Raw genomic sequence first — 18,872 nt, 5'->3', positions numbered from 1 at the left:
TTGAAATTCTTTGGGATTTCTTTATTTGCATTTGACTGTTTTAGTAAAATCTCTTAAAAAAAAAAAAAAAAGAATCAGAACTCCCAAGTCATCTATCAAGAACAGGAATAGTTTTTTTAGTTTTCTTATTATCGGGCTGTATTTTTGTAACACGAGGCTGCATTACTAAGCTGTAGCATGGGTTTTGTTTGTGTAGCCTAATGCATAATGTGACAGTGACATATATTTTGCCATCAGGCTATTTAGTGTAATACATATGGTTTACTCTGTCTTTTCAGTAGAGGGAGTAAAGATCTGAAGAAATCCCACAGGATGGCTTCTGATGCCAGTCATATGCTGGAAGCAGCTTTGGAGCAAATGGATGACATCATTGCAGGTACAACAATGCATTGTTTTACAGCAAACTGTCTTGAGATTTAACTATGTCTGGTTTGCTTTTTAATAATTATTCCAAATTTATCAGGTTCTCTGAGATGCAGATTTCACTATTAACACTCTGGTTCAATAGCTGTGTGGAGAAAGCTGAAAGCAAAATAAAGGAAGTAAAATAAGCCCTAAAATTTCCCCTCAGACAGGTGAACATTGAAGTGAGAGAGGTTTACTTTGCTTTAATGCTCTATGTTTACTTAAACACATCCTCAGCCATGTGGCAACATCCAAATGTTAGTTTTGTATTTCAATATGAGTTTAAAAAGTTTTCACCAAGTCTTCTGGCTAGCTGGATAACTTATAACTGCATCAAAGACCTGCACATAGAGATATATAAAAATATGTAAAAATAAAAATATACGTAACTTTTATTATGCCCTGGGGTTTGTGCTCACACACCATGCAGCAGGAGCTCCTTAAAGGAGTGTCAGGGTAGGGCCATGATCTCACTTTTGCACAATGGCAAAGAATTCAATAAGGCTTTATAAATCTAAATTGGGATTTATAGGCTCGCCCAAGCTGAGCCTTCTTCCCTGGTGATGGAGTCAATGGCATCAGCTGCAGTTGTGCTGCTCCTTGATCTTCCTGCTCTTCTAGGAGAGCTCTTTGTCCAGAGACTGATATGAGGCTTTAAATGTCACCATCAGGCTAGATCACTATCCAGGTTTTTTAGTTTAAACAATCACTAGGGTTTGGTTTGTTTGTTTTTTGCATCCTCATATGAGTCTTCACTTTATTGTATGTGCAAGACTGCAGAGATACGCAGAACTGTGAATATGAATTTGGGATAGATATAACTGGAGTGACTTTTCACATTGATGGAAAAAGTTCTAAGCAAATAGGAAAAATCACACATATATTTCCTTGTCCTGAGCGCAAAACCCTATTCTAACAAGATTTTAACCAACAGAAGTAACTGAGATTTTATTTTTTCACACCTAACAAAACACCATAGATAGGGAAGCATTGAACTTCCCTCAGATGTATAAGGAGAGAATAAGGAAAGCAAGTCCCAAACCATAATTCATAAACTAGAGAACTGCAATACTTTTTGGCCACTGGGATGCCATGGAAGCTGTGCTCAGACATCACCTGCACACAAATGGAACTTGGTGTCTCTCTTCTGTGGTGATTTATACCCAGCTCCACTCACACTGGGGAATATCATGGATGTACTGGTGGTTCCATTCTGCAGAAAAAGCTAGACAGAAAAAAAGAGTCACTCTATTTAAATTGATTTTCAGATTAGAGATTTTTTTTTTCCAGGACCCATCAGTCATGAGCCAAGTCCTGGCTATGGCAAAAGGTCTTTAGTGCTGGGTGTTTTTTCATGGTATGGAAAGATAACCTCCTAATATGTGGTAGAACTGATTAAATAGCAATATATGACAGCCTAAGAAAATAAATTTTTTTCCTAAATTTCATGTCAGAAAAATAATTGAGGCCAGAAGACAGCTTTTCTTTTGGTTCAGTGGTTGGTTGGTTGATTTTAATATTCTTTTCCCTGCTCCTTTTTCAGATTGTTTGTTTGTGCCATACCATTTCAGGGTTTTATCTTGATAAATAAGGAATAAAATTAAATTTTCCCAGGCTTTCAAATGACATCACTTTTACCCCCATCACTTGGGTGTCTTGGTGGTGTAGAGCACTTGCGCAGATGTTGGAAGAACTGTTCCCTGGAAATCAGCTGATCACAGCTGTTCTGTGCTCGTGAGCAAGCCCTAAAGTAAAAAGATTCAGGCATAAATAAACTCCAGTGGCAAGTGGGGTTTATTTCCACAGTGGTCATGAGCAACCTCTCCAGGAGGGTTGGCTTTGTGACTTTGCATTCCTTATATTTTCAGTCTGATGTCCACTGATAGGCAGCATAACATTGAGAACAGGCTTATATAAAGATATCTAATGGGAGAAAAAACAAAATATTTCCCAGACAGTGCATCTGTCAAGCCTCATGGATGTTAATTGAATGCTTCCCATATGATTTCAGTGTTATATCTACCTGTACTAATAAAGAAACATATTGATTTATTCCTATACTTAGGGAAAAACTCAGTTGTTTGGAAAGGTTGTTGACCTTTTTTCTCTATTATTTTCTATTGCCAGGAATAGATAAAACTTTTTAGGACAGGTTAAGTCTGTTGTCATTGTCCTCTAGCCAATGTTCTGTGTGTTCCAGAACAATTTCTTGAATATTATGGCATGATTGAAGGACCAAGTAGATCTGCTGGAGTCTATAGTTGGATACAGCTGTTTTCCCAATTTGTCTGAAACTGAGGCACAGAATGATAATTCGAGTTTGACTATCCCTAATTCAATCCAGTAAGCTTCTGTATGCAATTTGGGCAGGGACTGAAAAACAGGAATGGTCTCTTGTCCTGTATGGTGTTGAGAGAAAATACAAGGTAGAAAACTCCTTTGAAAGGATGACTCTAATACTATAGTGAATTTTTCTAACATCCTTTAGTTACAAGCATGGAGAAACATCAGAGCAAAACAATGTGTGTAGTAAACAAGCTGACAGCAATTAGAAATTATTTAAATAATATACACAATAACTCATGTGAAATTAGAGAATTATCAAGCATTAAAACACTGTATGTCATCCCAGAGTCTGCAACAGCTGATAAGCCTCAAATCAGTGGAGAATTGGGAAATCGTGTCCAGATAATGACTCTCCAAGCTCACTTTAAAAATAGGTTCAGCTGTCATATTGATAAGGTCAAATTGCCAAGCCAAAATGATTTGAATATTGTTTTTGATGCAGAAAACATCTGGGTTTGTTGTCAAACATCCCATCCAGGTAGAGCTTCAAACATGGGAAAAATCATCTGTACAAATGTAGCTGCTCTTAGAGTTGACAGGAAACAGCAAAAAGTCATTTTTAAGAGCATGTGCTATTTCAATTCACTGTATCCAGAATCTATGGACATCTCCAGGATTCAAAGACCTAAGTTTACTTAGGTGAACTTAGGTAGCTGATAAAAATGACATTTTCTTTTGCAGTGAGGCCTGAGTGAGTACTGGGAGAGCCACATGCTTCTCTTGACCTCAGAAACTTCATCTTTAGGCACAAAGTGAGCATTAATTCCATTTTAGAGAATTTGGAAGTCCAGTGATGTATATCTGACATTGTTTAATTTTTGAACCTTGAGAATAAATGTATATGTACACATGCAAAAAGGGAGCATCCTATCTCTTTAATCAGCCCTCATTTCTTTTGTTCTCTTCATTATCAATAAAACATTGGATTGTGGCCATTTAGGGTAAGAACTGGGTATATGCAAATATATATCACAAGTACTTACAGATTTGCACTTTTAGCCTTCCAATTCTAGAAGTCCTACCCTGTGGTGGTGTTTTCAGAGGTACCAGGACGAGGGAAGAGATGAGAATCTTGACTCCATGTTTCAAAAGGCTGATTTAGTATTTTATGATATATATTATATTAAAGAAAATTATATATTAAAACTATACTAAAAGAATAGAAGAAAGGATTTCATCAGAAGGCTAGCAAGGAACAGAAGGAATTCTATTCCTTCTATTAATAAAATAATATAATAAAATCTTGTGATTGCTCACAGCCTCGACACAGGTGGCAGTCATTGGTCATCAAGTAAAAACAATTTCACATGCTGGGTAAACAATTCTCAAAATCACATTTCAAAGCAGCAAAATATGGAGAAGCTGAAGCTTCTCAGTATCTCAGGAGAAAAGATCCTGGCAAAAGGATTTTTCATAAAATATGTCTTTGACACTACCCCTTGCTCCAGGAGTTAACATCTCCCATGCATGATACTGATTAATCCAGCCAAGAAGTCTCACTGCAGCCTGTGCTCATTCTCAGTGCAGCACAAAACCTATTAGTGCTCAGACTGCATGAGGGGAGGATTGTGAGGCAAGATTAACAAATTGAATTTCACTGGGCCTGATCAAATTTGACAGATAGGTCAGTGTTCCCAAGTCTTTTATGCCTCGGTACATCTGTACTGATAACCCGCCCTCATAGCTATATAAATTAGGCACGCTAAATGATTAGCCTTATTTGACTAAAATAGCAAAAAGGGCTAATGTGATTGTCAATGCACATCACTTAGCCATTAGCTGGAGTGACTTGCACTCCAAACAGAGGCTTCCTCTAAAAAAAAGCACCATATATCAGATCCATCTACTCATTCTTCATTTAAGGTGTGTGACTTTGGCATTGTTTCCCTCTGAGCTTTAACCAAGTCATTACTTCTCCTTTTATTCAGCTTGTATCCATTTATTAAGATGTGTTTCTTCATAGGACTGTAGATTTTGGTTATTTTTCTTTGCAATATATCATAACAAATTAATACAGTTTTTATTTTACAAATATTTTATATCAAACTGCTTCTCTCCATAATCAGTTTGTAAATCCATTATTTCCCTTTGTGATTAATGACCATTAATTGTAAAATCTAAAAACTCCCATTACAATATAGTTTGCTACAGTCTCTTCAAATTCACTGAGTCATCAGTGTAATTAGTGAGTTTCCTTTTAACCAGAGCTCCTGCAATTATTGCTCACTGGAAAATAATGAGAAAGTTAAATGTGTAATCACATGTGTCCATATCCATGCTTCAGTATTAGCACAGAAAGATGAAAAAGTAAATGCACTTAAAAAGTTGAGCAAGGAGTATTCATGTTTGAATTCCCCTCTCCTGAGCTGGCAGAATGTTGGTGCTCAGCTCATGGCTTTGGCTGCTGTGTTAGGAACCCAGCACCCAAGGCTGCTGCCCACAGCCTTGCTGGAAAACGAGCCTCCAGAGGAAATTGTACTTCAGAGATAAACAGGCTTTTAGTTCAAGTTTAATGTATTTTCCTCGTGGGATTTACCAGCCAGAATTTGAAGGAGGAGCTGTTAGTGGGGATTATTAAATCACCTCTAATAAGTGATTAGAACTTGGTTTCTACAGAAAAAAAAGAGTACGCCACTCACTTGAACTCCTTTGGATGGGCTTTAGGTTCTGTGGAACAGAGTTTTCACTGGGTTCCTAGATAAATAAAAGGAAATCACAATATTTCCTGGTGACTCATCCTTCACCCCTGAATAGCCACATGTCATCACAGCATTCATTCAAGTCTCACAGCACTTGAACTGAGGAGGATGGACACCTCTGTTCTGCTTCATGAGGGATTGAAATTGTGCAAACCGGACAGAGAGCACTTAATCCTATTTTTGTGTGTTGGGGAGGTGCTGGTGGGTCTCATTTGAAATCCATGCTGGGTGACGTGCAGCTGATGGGCACACCTGGGACTGTGTAGAATGGCTAGAAAATAGCCTCTCTTTGTTCTTTTCAGTTTGTTCAACTTCCAAACAGTTTTATATTTTTATCACTTAAATCCTATTCAAGGTTCACAACACTTTCAAACTCAAAGTTTGGTTTCTATGGTAAAGGTGTATAACTTTATAGTAAGAATCTTTGGAATTTCACTTCAGAGCACTGAACTGACTATTTAAAATAATGATGAGCACAACAGAACAATTTAAATACTACACAATTTCCTTCATTGTAGTTCAGAGTAAGTGGACAACAACAGTTGCAGTGGTTTTCTTGCATTTTCTAAATAAATTACAATTGTGTTAAAAGACTATGCTTCAGTTATGATTAGTGCATTTCCTTTTTATTTTCTGTTATTTTTCAATCAATGATTTAGGCTATTTTTTCTGAACAAAAGAAATAATATACCTAGAGCACTTATGTATCTTGTTACTGCTATGCATTAAGGTGAGCATTTGTGAAGTTATAAGATTGTGGCCTTTTTTAACCATTAACTACAGTGTGTTTATGCATAGATCTTACAGCAATAGAGATATGAAAAAGGAAATTACATAGAAAATTACTTGAAACAAGGTCTTTGATAGAGGAATAAATCAATTCCTGTCATAACAGTTCCCAAAAACTTTGTGTGAAGAATTATGAGGGCTTGAGGGGAAAGGAAAGATAAAAGTTGTGTGTGACCTCTAAATATCCAGGATATTAAAGGAGGAAACAAAAAAGATGAACAAAATATTTATGGTTTATAATTTGTGGGGGTTTTTTTACCATTTAAAATTTGTTTAAGCTGCTGACATTTATTTTCAGATACTTGACTTCAGAAAAGCTAATTAGTTAATTCCTCAGATATCAACAATAACCTATTTATAGCAATTAAAAATATTTGAAACATTTAAAAAATAGAGCAGTTCATTGTTTTTCTATTTACTCAATTCTTCCTGTTTCATTCCAGCTCTCTGTGCCTTTGCCTTTAATTTTGTTAACAACACCTAAAACAAATGTACACACTTGAATAACCATTACAGCCATTTGTTACCATAACCAGCTATTTAAGACTTTTACGCATGCTGTCGCCTTCAGGTTAAGACTTTGCATAAATGTCTAGGTGCATTTTTGTTTTAAAAGCATGTGAAAATCAGGGCACCTTGCATGCTGCTTTATGCCTGTGCAGGACTGTGACGGTGTTCACAGGGGTTCTTGGTTGAGGGAAGAGACGAGGATCTGACTCCATGTTTCAGAAGGCTTGATTTATTATTTTATGATCTATATTACATTAAAACTATACTAAAAGAATAGAAGAAAGGATTTCATCAGAAGGCTAGCTAAGAATAGAATAGAAAAGAATGATAACAAAGGTTTGTGGCTTGGACTCCCTGTCCAAGCCACCTCACTGCGATTGGCCATTAATTACAAACATCCAACATGAGACCAATCCCAGATGCACCTGTTGCATTCCACAGCAGCAGATAATCAATGTTTACATTTTGTTCCTGAGGCCTCTCAGCTTCTCAGGAGGAAAAATCCTAAGGAAAGAATTTTCCATAAGAGATGTCTGTGACACAGGACTGGCTGCTGATCCCTTCCCCAGGGTCGCCAGAGCAAGCTGACCTTTGGAATTTCCTCAATTTTGAGTGCTTCACTTTGCAAGAGGTCACTACAGCTGTCCCCAGACATGCTTCCCATTCTCGCTTTCTCAAAATCATGGGGCTCTGAGCACAGGATGGACAGGGGAGCCTCTCAAAATTGCTGATGGACTGATGGATTCCCTGTGCAAACAGGGCAGAACTGCAGATCTTACAGAGCTGAAAGCACTGAGAGCATCTTTCCTATAAATACTTAATTATTATCTAAAAAACAGGTGTTTAAAATTGTTTGCTGTAGGGTCCTTTGAAGGTACAAGTCAAACTGATTTACTGATCTATTGGTCTTTAACTTCCTTTGCAACTGTTTCTACCTTTCCAGCAAAACCACAAAATTAGAAGTTTTCTTGAAAATGGGAGTTAAAACTAATTCAAAATGGAAAAGTACTTACAGTTTAAATATGCTACTTTAAATTTTTTATTCCTTACAAGAGATAGGGTTTTTTTAGTATAAAACAGCAGAAATGCTGTAGTGTCCTAGACACTTAACACCAACTTACCAAACTGTAGCAATGCATTTGCAATTACACCAAATAAACTCCACACATCAACGCTGTTTTTACTGAGTTTTGAGGAAGGACTGAAAAGAAACAGAAATGTAAATAGCTGCAGATACAACATGTGGCAAAGAAAGGAAGTTAAACCATGATGGCCAAAACCCCACGGGACTGAAAATCTGAGACACAAAGGTCCTTTTGTAGTTTGTATGATGTGATCTGTTCTGCAGTACATGAGTGAGTCAGTTCTTTAACAGGCAAGTGGTCAGATTGCTAAGATTTAAATTTAAAGGAGTTTGGTATCATTAAATTCAAAATTGTATCTTGTCCACTTCTTCCTTTAAGCTAATGAAATTGATTCAAGAGTCTTTTCAAAAGTCAAAACTGCGTAATCTTAATGAAACAAGTTTCCTTCACTTCCTCACAAACTGAATGATCTTACTACTGCTTATTACAAACAATTACAGATTTTGTGCTAAAAACACTGTTTTACTTAGACTAATGGTTTAACTGGCCCTAAATATACTCCTTTTTCATGTGTAATTAAAAAAAAAAGAGAGAGAAAATTCTTGCAAGTATTTTTTATTCTTTAATAAATGTGTTGATCCTGTTTTTCCTGTTCAATGGAGACTTAGCCCCAAACCTCCATCACAGCTGCATAATCCATCCTCCTTTTTTTTCACCAGGCTGCTTAGCTTGTGTTTCTGGGTAGGAGAGACTTTCTTTGCTGTAGCTGTGTGTGCAGTCCCTAAAAGTGCTGCACATCACAGCTCAGCGTCTAGAAGCTTGTAGGAAAGAAGTTCTGAGTAATTACACCTATAATTTGCATAAGAAATTATAGACAGTTCTTGGAAATTGTCTGAAAGATTCTGTGTGTGATTGTAGGCAGAGCTCCGCTGAAAATCACCTGAGCTGCGTGAAGCTCTCATCTGAATGTGGTCATTAGTGTTTTTAGGTTTGGAAATTTTTTCCTAGGGCTTCCTGCTAATCCAGCTTAATAGTTACTTTTCCCTGTAGTTAAAGATCTAAAAGCAGAAATTTGAGGAGAAGTTAATATAAGCTGTGATTCAAAACACACAGTTTGTGATGTATTCTGCATCACAGTATGGGAAGAAAGAGTTGTGTGAGCTCCCTCTTCACTCCTTCTGCAGGAGGCTTAGGAACCAGGAGGCTGAAATATGTCCTGTCCAGCCCTTACTGCTAGTTTACATAAATTCACATTTTCAAGGCTGTCTTCCTGAGGAAAAGAAAACTTGTGCTTCAAAGAAAATTGCACTGTGTAATCTTGAAGGAGGGAGGAAGAACTTGGACAACCTAGATGCTCACTAAGTAAAAATTCAGGTAAAAATGTGTTCTCTAGCAGTGTAATGATTGAAAGGCCAGAGGAAAGGTATATTTATAACTTTATTCTAACCACTTTGGTCAGATGTCAATATTGTTACTCATTATTATTTTCAGCTTTATAGAAAGTCATCCTTATCCAGCAAAGATGTAGGTTTTGGTGTTTGCTGGGGGGCTTTTGTTGTTTTTTGCTGATTTGTGATCTAAAGGAGCCAGCATTCTTAGGAAAATCTCTTTTTAACCACTGATGGTTGAGTTGTACATTACCTGGAAATTTTTTTTCAAACTCAGCCAGTTCGAGAATGAAAAAATTGAGATGAAAAGGATGAATGCAGGGGATCAGAAGTTAAGATGCAAGGGAAAGTGAGAGATCAGACACAACATCTACTGCTAGGAGAGGTGGAAGCTGTGTGAAGGATGAATGCACACCACATGGGCTGAGGAGAGGGGTTTTCAACCTGGCAGGGCTTTTACCTCTTTCTTTACTTGTGCCTGGTAACTTATTTTTGGAAGCTACTGGCAGTGCTGTTTTCTGAATAGGTTATGTATTTGCCCAAAAGGAATGTTTCTTTGAAGCCATTCTGCTAATTGCAAGGAACTCTGAGAGAAAAAATGTTCTTGCACGGTCAGGGTGGGAGAAATGAGTAACTTAAAAGTTGTTTTTCTTGTTTCATTACTTATTTTATTCTTTCTGCCTACCTGTAATGTGCAGCTGCCTTTAACCTCCTTCACTCACTGTCTGTTTGGGGAGGCCAGGAGGGAGCTACTTGGAACGTCTCAGTTTCAACACTTTTTCTCCCTTTCTTCCTTTTTTTTCCTGCTCTTCTAAAGTGAACATTCATGATGAATAATTGTGTTCCAGGAGTACACTAGGAAACCACAGTGTTGGGTATTATATAAACTTAATGACAAAAGATTCCCTTGTGTCCTGTTTACCCCTGGAAAAAGAAGTGAGGTAAAGGAAGACTGTGACTTGCTGAAAAAAAAAAAATTAGTCCTTTTGCAAGAGTTCAAAACTTTAATAATTTTTCCTGAGTATTGATAAAATTCTGATGTTTGAACTGCATTCTTCCCCTCTTCAGTTATTTATGATAAAGCTATGCAGATATAGACAGCTGTTAATGGTGGAGAATGCTGGTAACAAATAATGTTGTGTGGCATCTCTTTTTCTTTTTATTTTCAATAATCTGCAATAATATCCAAATTCTTACTGTCTGGTGCTAAAACTTCATGTACTTTGCAGCACAATGATGCCAAGGTTTAAAGCAAGGCAAAGAAATACAATTATTTACTCCTACACACTTCTGTTTTCCAGGGTGTGTTCTTCTGGTGAGCAGTGCAATCCTACTTAATATGAAACTACATGGAAAGCAAATAAGAAAAGCAAGCCTGTGATTCATTTGAATTTTAGCATTAAATCAGGAAGTTTTCTGAATTAAAATGCTGAGTTGGGCTCTGTATTTTTGCATTTCTGTCCCTAGTACCAAAAGTGCATTATTTGTTGCATTCAAAGGAGTTCTCCATTTTCCATTGTAGCTAGAAGAATAAAAGGGACCACGTTAGCAATCCATAGCAAACCATTTTTAAAGTAATTCAGCATTTTGCAAAATGTGAGGATGAAGAGAATTCTGCCAGTCTGAACTGTCAGTTGAAGAGCTTGGGATAGCTCAAGGATGCCTATGGAGCATGCCCAGTCTCAGGAAATCACAGAATTCCTGGCTGGCTCTGCCTGTGCTCCAGCACTTTAGAAATTTTATCCTTTATAAAATCAGTTTCTTAAACATGGCAGTCCCTGTGTGTACATGTTGTTTTCCCTGGTATTTTGGTAAAGGCAAATCAAATGAAGGCACGATGAAATGTGTGAATACCACTGACATTATACAATTATAATATAATTAACATAATATAATTAATATAATATCACTAATATCACATAATATATAAAGTTAATATGTAATTATTATAATATAATTAATATAATATCACTGAAATTATATAATATCAACTGAAATTTCCTGCATCACCTGGGATGGTTTGCTGTGGAAAGCAGATGCTGCCAGGAGTGTTGTAGCTATGATAATGCAAGGATTGAGGCAAGGGGTGATACACAGTGAGTCACTTGGGCTGGTGAACAAAGGTGTTACCAATACTGTCCTGGAGGAAGTCACAGTGGTATATTTGATGGAGGTGTTTATTTGACTGTATAATCTACCTAGTACAATCAACTGAACTCCTGAACAGCTGCTTTAAATTGTATTTAGCTTGGCTTTTTTTTTTCACACCTGAAGTATTTGTTGTGGGTCTGTAAGTTTATGTGGTTTTGTTTGGATTGGGTGGAGTTTTGTTTTTTTCTCTTGTCTATAAATAAAAAATATTCATAAAACTAGCTTGAAAAAATCTATAGCAGAATGCTCCTTTCAATTTCTCCCATTCCATAAATATTCTGAATTGCCAGTTCATTGGAAGGGTAGCCACCACAGCTGATTTTGAAATAGCTTTGAATCCTGTCTGATTTTCTAGGGTGAAAAGTGCTTGCTAAGGAAAAAGGAAATATTGGCATGTAGTTTCCCAAAAGAGTGAGAAATGGCACAATAACCAAGGAATCAATGCTACTTAAGAAGTCAGGGTCATGTTATCAGTTTGTGTGTGCATCTCTCAGAATGGAACAAACCTCTCTGGCTGAATGAAAAGATGGCATTGGTTATATGATCCAAATGGCCCCTTACTCAATTTGGAAATCTGCTATTTTTAGTTTAATAGTTTAATATTGATCTACATTAGGAAGGTACAGAAACAAGCTGGCCTGAGTAGCTGAGAGCATAGAAATACATAAGAAAATGTCATTTAGGGGTTAGAGAACACAAGTCCTGCAGAGCAGACAGTTGATCCTCCCCTGAAAAGGAAGTAATTCAGGAAGCCAAGGCTGGTTTACAGGGTGAGGTTGTCTCCTGTAGCAGCCCTGGAGCACCGGATATTGAAGAAACTTTATCTTGCACATGGTCTTGGCCAGAAATTAAGATGAGATCTTGCACTTGAGGTATTAAAATAAACTCATAAGCAGCAGAGGTCCACAGGATCGAACAGAATATTCTGAGTCAGAAAAGAGATGAGGGTAATATTAAATGCTCCAGTAGTGAAAATGACTGTTGCTTTACCAAAATAAAAAAAGAAAAGTCCTGCTAGAGAGCCTTGAAAAATTTCCAGGAAGGGCTTTTCATTATTTAAAACTGTCAAAAAAAACCCCCACATGGATTGTATGGTGGAATTCAAGCCACAAAATTTTTTGCAAAGACATGACAAACTACTTTGGGTGATTGAAAGAGTTTTTGAAGAAAACCTGGTTAATATTATTTTAATTTTCCCAAAAAGCTGTGAGTAAAATTAATCATTCATTAAATGAGAGACCAAGTATTATCTTTGTTCAAAAACTGGTTGACATGGAGAATAATATTAGCATTAACTGATCAATTAGCAGTTTGATTAAAAGCTACTTTAGTTGTTTCTGTGTCCTAGGACCTCCAGTGTTGGTGTATTCATGAGATGTGTATCAGGCTGCAGGTAAAATAAAACACTGGGTTCAAGCATAGTTTGCAGTGCCCAGATCATGGTAGATAAATGACCACAGCAGGCAAACTAAAACTGAATAATGTGAGGTACTGTGCATTCAAGAAGAAAATCTGAATTCCTTATACATTTTTACATCACATTAGATACATCTGCTCAGGGGAAAAATGAATTTAGAAGGTCATTGTCAAAGATTTTTTTGTTCCCTTCGTTACTAACACATGAACTATGTTGAACACAGGAGTAAAAAGAATAACAGCAAGATTATTAAAATCCCTTTGTGTGCATCAATTATGTAGTCTTCTAATGAATACTAAATGCTATGTGGAGCCAGTACAATGTGAATGATCAAAAACCTAAAAAAAATCTCCCATTACATCAAATAAGAAGGGAAATTGTGATTTTTTTTTTATGCTAGAGAGAACATGAGTGAAGACGTGTACAATCTATTATATACATGAGGCAATGAATTGTAAATAAAAAGTTTAAAAGTAGAGCAAATAGATATTTTTTACCTGACTGCTTCTTAAAGATACAGAGGCATATTAAATTAAATTAAGGTCTGAAATTCAGGACTGAGAAAAGAGAATTTATTTTACTGTGCATCTCATTGAAACACACAGGGTACTAAGAAAATAAGTTTTGGAGATATTAGAATTTGTAAAATTTATAATAGTTCCATAATTGAATTATGGTTTTTTGTGCCTATTATTTTTGAGAAAAATAATATTGGTGTTGGAGGACTGGAAGGAGAGAGACAATGCAATTTAAAGAACTTTTTGTAATTTATAAAGCTAGAAAAGTTTCATTTGCTATTTTTATTGCTACCTTTTTGGGTGTTGTTCTCTGTAGGAGAGTTCTAAACCTTCTCATGGTCATTTATGTTTTTCTAGATCTGGTAACATGATGTATTTAGATCCCAATTTCTTGTCAGAGAGCTGCATCAGTCATTCATTACTTTGCAGTGTGGGGACTTTCAGTGGTGTAGCTGAGAAGTTAGTGACATCTCATGGCAACTGTGGAAAACTACAGGTGATTTGGGATAAGCTTTGGAATTTATAATTTTGACATTGCAAACGTGATCTAGGTCAAAAATCTTTTTTGATATGCATGTACAAACCTCTTGCATTTGGTTCTCCAGATTTCATGATTTCTCTAGAGACTAATTCAGGTATTTCTAAGCCTGAAATGAAGGTTTTCAGCCTGGAGTGAAACTTATCATTCTCAAGTCCATATATTGTAGTGTACAGTACCTACAAAGGTAGGTATAAAATTAATTTGCCACCTCCAAAGAAATTATATGACATTATTGTCTCTCCTCACTTTGTTTTTCTTTAGGCACAAAGTCAGCCACAGAGTATGCTAATGGTGGCTATGATATTGTGTCACCTGCTCCATCAGTGTACCTGGGCACATTTCAAATTTTGCACCTCCTGGAAGATCTGAAGATGGCCCTGGAGATGCTGGAGGACCCTCAGGAGAAAGAAGCTCTGAGGAACCAAATCCCAGGGGCCACAGCACTGTGTCTGCGAGAGTGGTTTGAGGAGAACCTGGTGAGTTTTTATTGGAGCTTTTCCATTTTGCCTGCAAACAGGGTTGGGTCAAGTATTTCCATGCTTAAATAATCTCCATAAAAAATGATATCTGCATACTTAGAGAACTGCAGAGGGTGGTGAGCAATAACAGCTGAGGATATCACTGCTTTATGTACTGATTTCTAAAGCAATGCAGATTTAGGAGTAGAAGAAGTTGATAAAAGACCTTATTTTGTCCTTTGGGGAGAGAAGAGATAGTAAAAATGAAGTACAAAAAAGTTGCCTTTTCTGTGGCTGGTTTTTTTTTTTTTTTTAATATATATTTTGTTTGCTTTATCTTCTTGCTGGAGATAAAAAATTTATAACTATTTACAAAACTTCTAACTTGTAAACTGTCAGTTTAGAATAGAGTGGCATTGTCTGTTGAAGGGACAGATCCAGACAGGATGATCCTCATTTCCTTTTCCTTGCTGCATTGCCTTGGTTATCAGTATTACAAATGTCCAGAGCGGGGGGGGGTAAATGCAGGAAAGCCTTTGATTCTGAAGGGGAGACATTCCTCTTGGGATAGATGGGGAATAAACCTCTGGCTACACTGGAAAAACCTGAGGTTTACCAGGTGAAGAGATAGACCTGAAAAGAAGAGACTTACTGGGTGTAAAGGAAGAGAAACACAAGATTCCCCTTCCCCAAACCTGCCACTGCCAGGGACTGGTGGGATCCTCATGAATAAAAGAAGAAAACCTGGTTAGTATTATTTCAATTTTCCCAAGAGCTATGAGTAAAATTAATCATTCATTAAATGAGAGACCAAGTATCATCTTTGTTCAAAAACTGGTTGACATGGGGAATAATATTAGCATTAAATGATCCATTAGCAGTTTGGATAAAAGCTACTTTAGGTGCAGAAGTTATTTCTGTGTCCTAGGACCTACAGTCTTAGGATGCAGGAAATGCAGGAAAGTCTTTGATTGTAAAGGGGAGACATTCCTCTTGGGATAGATGGGGAATAAACATCTGACTGCAAGGAAAAGGCTGAGGTTTTCCAGGTGAGGAGCAGGTCCTGAGACAGACCTCAGAAGAAGAGATTCCCTGGGTGTAAAGGAAGAGAAACACAAGATTCCTCTTCCCCAAACCTCCCACTGCCAGGGACTGGTGGGATCCTCATGAGTAAAACCTACCTGTGGCTTCCCCAGCTCCAGAAATTTTCCTGGATTAATGGTTTTCCTTCTGGCTTTGTCAGTGCATATGACTTTCATGGAACCTTGCCTGTGGCCCCTGGTTTGGTGTTTATGATCTGCTGGGGCTGCCAATGCTGGCTGTAACCCCAGTTTGTTTTGTTTGTTTGAGCTTGTCATCTGCTTGCTCCCTGGCATTCTTCACAGAGTGCAGGAAAATCCTGTTTGGGCCCATATGAGAGAAAGGAATGAGAATTTGGTCCCAGTTTTGAAAGCTAAAGGTGTAGGCAATGTTTAATTTGCATGTACAGTGTTAGATTTTGGATTTAGATATCCTTAGGCCAGCTCTTACCGAATGCTTGCCTCAGCAGAAATTTTAATTATTTTTCTAATCTTTATGATAGCTAAGAGATGAGTTTAGTGCATAAAAGCCAGATTTGCAGTGTTGTTCACAGTAAAACTGGACCTGTATCAAGAGTAGTATTCATTTGACAAAGCAATTGGGCAGTCTGGATGCAGAACCAAGAAAACAGGGAAGGTGTTGTTTGGAGTATCTCTAGTGCAGCATGGAGAGATAACTGGTTTTAAAATATTCTGCACTGTTCTGCATCGAGGGAGGGTAGTGCACAGCTGCTGTGAGTGTTAATTGAAAATGGATAGTAATCTTAGTATTTGAAGACCTTTCTTGAATTATTTTTAACTGCAAATAAAATTTGCTAGCATACATATGATTTCTGTGGAAGAAAACTGATAAAATTCAGCTCATTAAATGTAATGAAAGATGTATTTCATAGTTGTGTCCCACACTGAAATTTCCTTCATTCCAGCCCAGAGCTATGAAACATGGCACTTAATATGTGTCATATGCCAGGATAGCTGAGGTAGTGAGTTCTAAAGAATGAGATTTCTGCATCTCAGTGAATCCATTCACACTGGGAGCCTCAAAGGCAGTCTGATGATCATTACTCTATGAAATGCTGCAGTATCATAAAAAAAACACCCACTCAGATGTGGCACATTCTCCACTGTCTCTTCTAAGCATTCTGCCTAAAGTGTAGGCTAATAACTGGAGTGTATTTTAATTGTTGTATTCAACTGAAAAGTTACATAAAAGATTGCTTAATATCAGTAGCAGTACTTTGAATTGCAACCAACGTTGTATGTGAAATGTATGCAGCAAACAGTGGATGGTGAAACAATTCCTTTGAGATTTTATTGTTTTGAGCTGTTACAGGTTAAATAACAGCTGTAAACGGAGAGGGATTCTCTTTTGTGAGTGATTAATTCCACATCTATTTATTTTTGGGGTCCATGCACCTTCCTTTGCAGCTGGAGAGCTGCTCTAGCATGTCACTGAATAGCTTCAGAGACTACAGCAATTGCTCATTTTCTAACCTTTTACCCAAACGGGCACCAAAAATATTCTCAACGTATCCTGATTAGGCACACATTAGAAACTAAAGATACAAAAAGCCATTCCATGTTTTTAAAAGCAGATAAGTATGCTTCTTTCAAGAGAAGTGTGTTGTTCTCCTTCACTTCAGTGTGTGGTCGAAAATTGTATCAAAAATCATTTCAGCTGCCGTGGCTAATCAAGAATACAAACAATCTGCCTACTGAAAATAATTTGAATGTGTGTTTTGCCACTGCCTGGTGTTGCTTTGCTGGGAAACCACAGAAAGGGAGGTCAGAAGGAGGACTGGAGGGTCATTCCTCCTGGATGTTATCAAACAGCCACATTTGACTGCCAGCATTTGGGTTTAAGCAAATTACAGGATAAAAGTCCCAGTGGTTGTCTGGTGTGCTCCTTCTTCATTAGCAATCTTCACAACCTAAAGCAGCCCTGAGAGCCCTCTGAGGCCCAGGGTGGGTGTCCCTGTTGTGTTTGTAACACAGCAGGATTTGGGATTGCAGCTCAGAGGGCAGGAAGTGGCTGGATATTCTTTGTGCTGTTTTTATTGGGGTAACATCCAGAACTCAGAGATCAGTTGTACCTGCATGGGGAAAATAACCTCTGCAGAAAATTGCCCCTTGGACTCATAACTCAAGTAGCTTTGCAGCTTTGGGAATTGCCACTTAATGTGCTGAACTATACCTCCAAATAAATAAATAAAGGCGGTGGAGTTTTACCCTTGGCCAGCTTTGAAGCCCATGGGTTTATTGCTGATCAAGTCAGGAAGTTTCTTTGCTGTTTATAGGTACTACACCTGGTCTCACCTGCCTTCAGGTCCATAGCACCAAACTCTGGAATTTATCAGGCATCAAATGTCACTAAGTGATGTTTCAGATTAATTTAATTTTATTCTATTTTTTTAAAATCAGTGGTAACTTTAATATTCTTTGTCCGGTCTGCTCTAGGTGTGAATACCAAAGATGTGGAAAAATTTAGAGATGTCTAGAATAGGAAAACTTTAGGCCTCATATTTCATACCTGATATTACCTTTCCTATTAACTCTTTGGAGAGCAGCTGCTGAATTCCTTTTTCTTATGTAGCCAAGAGTGATTTGGTGTTTCCTCTAAGATCAAGGCACAGCATCTGTTGAACTAAGTTGTTCTTTCTTAAAAGGCCTTTTTTTTTTTCATGTTTCTGTGGTCTGGGATCTATCAACAATTCAGATTTCTGAGTTTACAGAATAACTGGACACAGTAACTGTTCTGTCCCTGCTTTGAGATAGATGAAATAGGTTTGACAAAGTTAACACTGAATTTAGAAAGATTCTGTGTCTCATGGAATGAGCATTTTATAGTTGCTGTAGTTGCACAAATCTTTTGGCATTCCTAAAATGGCAGAAAACATAATCAATTATAGACTTTTAAGTACTTAAGAATTCTATTAAAAACTTTTACCTTGAAGAGAATGTCTGAAGCGTTTTACATGGCTTAATGATTGTAAATTCTTTGGCCTTAAAAACAACACAAAGACCTAGGGATTATCTGGGAGAGTTTGTACAAAACAAATTTGTGGATAGTATCCATGTTTCTTGTTAAATATTTCAGTATTGCCAGTGACCATGTGACCTGTCACAAAGCAGATAATAATTTCAGCATTAAAAATTAACTGCTGCAGTGACAGTTTGGCTTTGTGAGCTGTGACAGGATGTATTTAGTTACAATTTCATAACTCTAAATGAATTTCCACACGTTCATTCTGGGTTTTATTCTATCCACCTTTATGCAATCCTTTTTTGAGTAAAGAGGAACACTTGTGTTCTCACAATGGGCCTTAAGCCTCATTTTCAGGATTGCAAAACATGATCTTCCTCCTAGTGGAACATCTATACTTAAAGCAAACCACTCCATCATGTAGCTTTTTAGAATGAGCCTTAGAAAGCCAATTCTTGAAAACTCATTAGTATTTTCCTGATTATTCAAAGGTTTTGTGGAAG

General features: G+C 37.2%; 1 protein-coding gene across 10 annotated transcripts in view; it reads left to right on the top strand.

Annotated features, from left to right (window-relative positions):
* PPFIBP2 (PPFIA binding protein 2) overlaps positions 1-18,872 on the top strand; it is a 95,334-nt gene that overhangs the window by 18,159 nt on the left and 58,303 nt on the right. For 9 of the 10 annotated variants that reach the window (XM_071455308.1, XM_071455309.1, XM_071455322.1 and 6 more), the window contains exons 2-3: positions 279-376; positions 14,111-14,325. In XM_071455308.1, the coding sequence (XP_071311409.1) occupies positions 313-376; positions 14,111-14,325 (279 nt within the window). In that variant the 5' untranslated portion in view covers positions 279-312. Of the gene's footprint in view, positions 1-278; positions 377-9,060; positions 9,209-14,110; positions 14,326-18,872 lie in introns of those variants that run through there. The other variant, XM_071455312.1, reaches the window with a different exon arrangement.

Source organism: Agelaius tricolor, unplaced genomic scaffold, assembly GCF_023055355.1.
Source record: "Agelaius tricolor isolate 1412-34295 unplaced genomic scaffold, bAgeTri1.0.p SCAF_46, whole genome shotgun sequence".
Lineage (NCBI taxonomy): Eukaryota > Metazoa > Chordata > Aves > Passeriformes > Icteridae > Agelaius > Agelaius tricolor.
The sequence above is the reverse complement of the archived record's forward strand: the minus strand, read 5'-3'. Positions and strand labels throughout refer to the sequence as shown.